The following is a 7,500-nucleotide window of genomic DNA, read 5'->3' on the forward strand; positions in this document are numbered from 1 at the left end:
TACTGTACAGGTACGTGCTGTGTGCAGTGCTGGGTTAGTCTCTGTACTGTACAGGTACGTGCTGTGTGCAGTGCTGGGTTAGTCTCTGTACTGTACAGGTACGTGCTGTGTGCAGTGCTGGGTTAGTCTCTGTACTGTACAGGTACGTGCTGTGTGCAGTGCTGGGTTAGTCTCTGTACTGTACAGGTATGTGCTGGTGCAGTGCTGGGTTAGTCTCTCAAAGCAAACTGCTGCCTGGCAACTGTGTCCTCGTAAACGCCTGTGAGCCAATGCCACCCAATCAGGAGTCCAGGACCTCAAATGTTATGGATAGCTTTGAATATCACACAGCAATTACGCACAACAAGCAAACACACAGTAATTATACAAACACACATTGCAGACACAAGCACACAGTAATTACACACACACTAATTAGGCACACAAAAGGCCTGTTCGCACGAGCCTGGTTTTACCCCAGGAGGCCCTGTAATTATATTTATCACCAATTACTCTCATTATTTGAATCCTGTATAAATCACCCATGTCTACAATTTTTACTGATCAGGAGAGTAAACATTCCTGCCCGAATCACCTTCTGGTTCTCACTCAGAATCAGCGGTGCTTATACAACACTAATCCTGTATGAACATACATCTCTCTAAATATGATTTGTTCAGTAGAATTTTATTATTTTCTTGGTCGGGAACATAGAGGCTGTTATGGCAGCTCTGCCCAATTTATCTGACAGTTACACACACATACACTCACAAAGTAATTGCACTCAAACGCGCACACACACACACACACACACGCACATACACAGTAATTATATACACATACATTTCGTGTATACACATGTATTTTCACATACACACAAACACGCACACACACAATAACCCACACATGCACAGTACAAATACATTATTACACACAAACACAAGTTATGTCATATACACACTGTAATTACTCACACGCACACACACTCACAGACTAGGTTCAGTTCTTGCATAAGAGCCCATCTGTACTCTCAGGCAACCGGGATAATCTGTTCGCACTATTTTATCAACGTCAGCAGACTGAGGGGTCAGGGGTCAGCTGGGCTGTGACCCCTCTAAAGGAACACTGCTTTTCACCTCTCCTCTCGAGCCTGTTGCCCCAGCGCTGAATCAGGGGGACACCAGCACACGCTAGCGGGAAAACACTGGGAAGAGTTACTGCGTGCGTCGCGCAGGTCAGCGGGACGCAACAGGCGGCTTTCAGCCAATCAGCATCTGACAATGAACAAGCACGTAATCAAGTAAAAGCGCATATAAGATATACAAGACTGTCTTTCTGAGCGCGCTGATTAGAACGGGAGAAAAGGTCCTTCTGTTAAAGCGTAGCCTGAGCAGCGCTTTCAGCGGCTCAGCGTTCTCTGACCGCGAGCCAGGCTGTATGGGGTCGTCATTAAACCCCGCTAATTGGGATGAGACGAGTTCACAGAACAGGTATAAATACCCCAAACCCCCCCGCGCGCCCAACCCCCCCGCTCGCGCTGCGGAACAGGAATAGCCAAATTAACGGGCTTTAATGAGCCGGGCTTAACGAGGGAGGAGAGCTGACCAGGACCTATGTGTTCCCCTGCTCCTCTTCCTCACAGGAAACCAGCAGCATTCTGGGATAGATCTGGCTTTTATAATCGTTTATTGTTAAATGTTCGAATTGAGTTTGTTTCATAGGCTGTGGCTTGGTGCAGTGGGGGTCCTAGCAGGTGACTGTTAGTGCAGTTTGGTATAATTAACAGATATCAGATTTCTTTACTGTCAGTATGTATTACATAATATACAGTGTATTATAATTATGTTTCATAATTTTGTTTCCCCTATATAGTGCCCCGTTAAATGCACACACACACACACACATACGCACACACACATTCAAAAACGCACACCATACCATAAGTCTATACAACAAAGTAAAGCATACGAAGTCGAAATTATACACACGCCCAAAAAAAAAACGATTTATTGGGGGGGAAACCCCGCGTTAATCCTCAAGCAGTTATAAAGACGCAACAGTCGGTCAGTACTTTTGCGCCGGGACCGCGCTTGCTTTACAGAAACAGTCACGCAGTCATTCAGAGAGAAAGAGCGAGAGGGGGTGCGAGAGGGGGTGGAGTAGATGTGTGGAAGGAAGAGTTAAGAAGATTGAGACGAGTAGAAGGACAGGAGGAATCAAGATTAAATTAAGACTGCGGTCTATGAATAGAACAGGCGGAAATCGAAGTGTATAAACTTTGTCTGGTCTTTGATAGTGCGGTTCGCGCCCAGATGATATACACACCGAGTCGTTACACACTGATATTAAATCCCGGATTGAATGACACAAAAATCCGAGAGAAGGAAAGAGAAAGAGCGCGCGCTGGAAATAGAACTCCCCCGTCGGCTTTCCTCAGATTAACGCTCGTCATCGTCGCTTAAAAAGACACGGAATTACAATGGTGGGGTGGAGTGATTTATATCACCGGTACACCAGGCTGTACCGGTGATTTAATAGAACCACGTGTCTCTTTCCGACCCCGTTCTGGAGATAATATATAGCGACTGTATTTTAGTGTAAAATATGTGCTATAAACGAGGAAATGCAGTTGAAGTGTTAAGAATTTCAGCAAAATTATGACACTTTTGCGAGTGTGTCCACTGGACAGACATTGCAGGCGACTCTCGTTGTGATAACATGCCGAACGCAATTGTGTAGGAGGGATTCGGTTTCCCTGCAATGAATATTAAATGGTTGATATCTGCTGCTGCTATATTGGCCATTTTATCGCCTGATGGCACAGTGCTTCAGCAGGCACGCGACAGATAATCCTCATTAGCCACCTATTAAGAGGCCTGTGGTTTGCACTTTTAAACGCAGAAGGACATGGTGCCCTTTCACAATAATAATAGGTAGGCCTATGCTAATAATAATGCGCAGGGAGCTCTAGAATAAAACATAAATAAAAGCAATTAAGCGGTCAAAACGTCAAAACCCGGTTAACTCCATTGCCAGACTCTGTAAATTGTAGCCGTAGGCTACTGCAAACCCAGGCTTTCCAAATGCTCACTCAGTTCATCACTTTTTTCACAGCCTGTTCTGGACATATGGGGGACGTAAATACAATTTCGCAACAATCCAAAGCGCAAAACGTAGGCAATCCAGAACTATCCGCTTAAGAGCCATGGGGTGGAAAAAGAACTAAACTCTCTTGACCCATAAATGTGCACATCCGGTGAACAAAGGGGTTGCTTGTCTGAAGTCAAATTTAAAAAATGGAATATAAACAAAGGAAACAATTACACGCGCGCACAAGAAGTAATGGAAGGCGAATGACATAACGGTCGTGCGGTGTACTATGGTTTCGTTACCAATCGTTGTAAACACGTTTAACACAAGGCGACGGCGTGAGCCATCTCCGGAGGCTGGTGGTACCCTTCTGTCGCGCGGGCGACGGGAGACCGCCGCGAGACTCACCCCAACTGCTCGCCGTCCTGCCCAGAAACTCATGCGTCCGTGAATTCCACACGAACTCTTGCCACTCGTCAATGACGTCTCCGCAAGACTTCTTATCCTTGGCCATATTTGTATTATTATGTAACGTCTGTCTTTGGTCTTTTGAAGAGAAACACTATTATTTTTCTTTTTTCAGATTTAGTGTCTTCTTTGTAAACGCGTAATCCGGCAGGTGTGTTCTGACTGGCTGTATTCAATATATGAATGGTAATGCGTTTATGGCGCCTCTTGATATGTGTTATGTCATTTAAACTAATTGCTGGATTGCCGGTCGGTACATTGCTCTAACGAAGTCGGGCTGCCGCGGAGTTTGGATAACAAATGCAGATGAAGTTATAGCGCGTTAAAACTTCTCATTGGCTTTTGAAACAGACCTCCCCCTTGTTCCCCCTCCTCCGAAGGCGTGTACATGCAAGCCGCTTTCTTCTCCTCTTCAGTAACGGCGCGGGGCCCCATCCATCCACCCGCCCCCTCCCCCCTCCCGCGTAGGTGAACACCACGGCCCCCCTTCACCTGTCCCGCGAGTGACAGGCCGGCTGGCGAGTGGGGGCGCGGTTGCAGAGATACCTCCGACACGCTCGTGCTTTCCGAGGACGGTCGCGTGCTGGGCTATCCCGCTGGAGCGCGAGCGTCCCAGAGCCCAGGGTAATTTCTTTTGTCAACACTCTTCCTGTTTTGCGCTCACAGCTCACCCAACCCATGTTTCCAGTCTGTTTTTAGTTAATTTATATATATATTTCCGGAATAGTCAACACGTGTTCTGCTGAAGTTTCAGGCAGAGCACGTTCTGCTTGCAAGATGTTAACCACTCTCTCCTCTCTTTTATATAAGCATCAACCTAATCACAGACCAGAAAGGCAGGTGGAGGTGAGGCAGTGGAGAGCAGGATCAGTTGTTAGCAGAATCCAAAATGGCGGGTGGGGGTGGGGGATGGCGGTTGGGGGTGGGCGGGTGGATGGGTGGGAGTGGGGGTGGGGGATGGCGGTTGGGGGTGGGCGGGTGGATGGGTGGGAGTGGGGGTGGGGGATGGCGGGTGGGGTTGGGCGGGTGGGGGGGGGGGTGGGCGGATGGCAGGTGGGGGATGGCGGGTGGGGGTGGGCGGATGGCGGGTGGGGGTGGGCGGTCCGGCTGCCAGTGGCCTGCATTGGAGCAGCGTTACAGAACGCCAGTGGCCTGCTCAACAACTGCACATATTTTTACCAGCGCTGGGATCATGGTGCCTGTGCAGCATCTGCTGTGTGGCACCTCAAGGGTTAAATCGGCTCTGCCACCAGTCTGAGCAGTGAGATCTCTCTCTCTCTCTCTCTCTCTCTCTCTCTCTCTCTCTCTCTCTCTCTCTCTCTCCCCCCCCCCCCCCCCACCCCCTCCCCCACCCACACACGCTCTCTCTCTCTCCCTCTGCCCCTTCTTCACACAGATGCTCAAGTACTGTGAATCAGCCTTAGGGGAAACCCTTGTCTATGGCTCCCTCTGCTGGTCAGATTTTGCCTTTCATCATGGGCCAATTGAGACCCTGTGTGCCGTTGTCTTGATCACAAACATTTCATAATATTGATTTAGGAATTATGCTGAATGCAACATCAACATCAGTATTTTTAAGGAGGAATAATGTAATTTTTAAAATATCTTCCAGACAAACAGATACAAGCTCTGTATAGACTATCTTAAATATAATAGGCAGATTTTGTGGTTGTAAAATCAATAAATAAATACAGTGGAAATGAAAAATTATTTCTCTGACAGGAGAGGAGTTTCAAACAGTTTAAATCTTTAATAGGTTGTGCACAGAATATACAAAATGATTTTTTATACAGCAGTTTATTAATAATTTACCAATATAATGACCTTTTTTGTCAAAGTAATTATTATTCATTTATTACATCTTTATAGTATTATTATTTTCATTATTATAATCATTATAACTTTTTAATAGTAATTTGTATTAATTTGTACATATCCTTTTTCGCTCAATAAGATTGTCAGTTACATCTCTGTGTCAGTAATTAAACACATACACAGTACAATTACAAATCCCCTTATTGCCCACCTTTAGACTGTCACATATCTGACACAGCATTCATTCTTTTCAAATCCGATCTGTTTTTGCCCGATTGTTCACACTGCACCTCAGCCTACGTGACTTGTGTGTGTTTCTGTACATTCAGACACACTGCATGCGCAGAACTACCTGACATGCTTGGGGAGAGGTTCTGTGGGTCTATGATGCAGAACTCAAAATTAATCAGACTAGAATGCTATAGACCAGGGCTGCCTAACCCTATTCCTGCAGATTTACCATCCTGTAGGCTTTCATTTCCACCCTAATGTGGCACACCTGACCCTACTAATTAGCAGCTCAATGAGATCTTTAGCTGTTGAGTGAGGTGTACTTTGTTACGGTTGGAGTGAAAATCTACAGGACAGTAGATCTCCAGGAACAGGCCTATACAAATGTGGTTAGCCAACTTCTTCTTTCATAATCAGATGTCATGTTGTCCCCCCTGTTTTTACACTGTGTGAAAAACTAAACACAAACCAGTGTCAGATAATCATGACAGTTTAAACGTAGTCTTTCTCTGGCAAAAACACAGAGACTGGAAATCTTCACAGGTTTTAACCCTTTCTCTCCACAGCTTCAGTACAAAATATAACTCCAGACACCGTTTCTCTTTTCAAATTAGTCTTCCATATAAAAACAGCCAACTCCCCCCTCCTCCACTAAAATCATAATACAGTTTCACTGAGCACTGTATCTGGGCTCAAAAGTATCCCACAACACCATCTACGTATCGATTCAAACACAGGAAACGGCAAACAAGCCGTCGAGTTTTCGTTTTTAACTTTTTCTTATGTGACAAAGAGGATATAAACAACGGTGTTTGTGCTTATTTGAATCATAACAAGCTCCAGACAACCCTGCATGCGTCCACTGGCCATTTCTCCGCCGTTTTCCTGTTTGGTTTATGAAAACCAGAGACGGATGAAACTCGTTTTTTTTTTATTGTTTTTTTTTTTGTTGTTTTTTTAAGAACAGATACAAACTGTAAAAGGCGATTGGGTTCAGCTGCTAACAGTCTCCAGGTCTGAGCGTGTTCTCCACGTTAAATACAGCGCAAACTCGCCTCTACACCAGCCATGATGTCACATAGACATTTTTGGCGTGAACATGGTTCTTTTGAAACGCTGCCTATCTCCCCAATATTTTGTAGATACATTATGTCATTTTTTTTTGGGGGGGGGGGGAGTGAGGGGTTAGTTCACTGAACTAATGACTCATAAATTCACTTCTAGTTAATAAATCACCTCTCAATAACAGTTCAGATGTTGATGTGCTTCCTACCTGGTTTTCCTACTTCAACAGATATTAAGCAAACCCTTATTAGCAATGTGCTGGTGCAGGCGCTACAACACCTGACTAAAATAATCAGCCAATAGCAGTCCTGTTGTTCTAGACCAGCAGGTGATCGGTGCTGGTCTAGAACAAAAGGCTGCAATATTGGGGGCGTTCTGTGCCGGTGGTCTCAAACTCCAGTCCTGGAGGTCCTGTTTTAGGCAGGGATAATAACACACAAACCTGAACCTTATTACCAGCTTCAGCCAGCAGGGGGCAGCACTGGCCAACTAATTACCATTACGCAAGCGGCTCAAGCAGGCTTGTGTAACAAGGGCCCAGCCGTGTCAGGAGTGCCAACTTCTGCATTTAATTACTTAATCAGCTCAATCATATTTTGATCTGAAATTCGCATAAGCACCAGCTACAGGACTGCGAGTGTATCTAACAGAGTTTACTGTGCCCAAGCAGGGGCGTGAGCCAGCGTAGTTCACAGAGCTGTCAGGGAACTAAACCTCAGGCTATTGGTTGGAGCAAAAACCAGCACCCAGACCCCCCCTCCAGGACCGGAGTTGTGCACCCCAGGGGTAAAAGGTGTACTACTTCTGCCACAATGTAGTTCAAAATAGAAATGCAAAAAAAAGCTAGATAAT

The 7,500-nt window shown here is 45.7% G+C and overlaps 1 protein-coding gene and 1 long non-coding RNA gene across 3 annotated transcripts in view; one reads left to right on the forward strand and one right to left on the reverse strand.

The window, feature by feature from the left end:
• The window catches only part of atp1b2b (ATPase Na+/K+ transporting subunit beta 2b), an 18,593-nt gene extending 14,683 nt beyond the window's left edge, over positions 1-3,910 (reverse strand). For both annotated transcript variants that reach the window (XM_064352917.1, XM_064352916.1), the window contains exon 1: positions 3,478-3,910. In XM_064352917.1, coding sequence (XP_064208987.1) covers positions 3,478-3,583 — 106 coding nt within the window. In that variant the 5' untranslated portion in view covers positions 3,584-3,910. The remainder of the gene's footprint in view (positions 1-3,477) is intronic.
• Positions 1-7,500, forward strand: part of LOC135264191 (uncharacterized) — a 45,998-nt gene that overhangs the window by 17,284 nt on the left and 21,214 nt on the right. The window lies entirely within an intron of this gene.

Source organism: Anguilla rostrata, chromosome 9 (genome assembly GCF_018555375.3).
Source record: "Anguilla rostrata isolate EN2019 chromosome 9, ASM1855537v3, whole genome shotgun sequence".
NCBI lineage: Eukaryota > Metazoa > Chordata > Actinopteri > Anguilliformes > Anguillidae > Anguilla > Anguilla rostrata.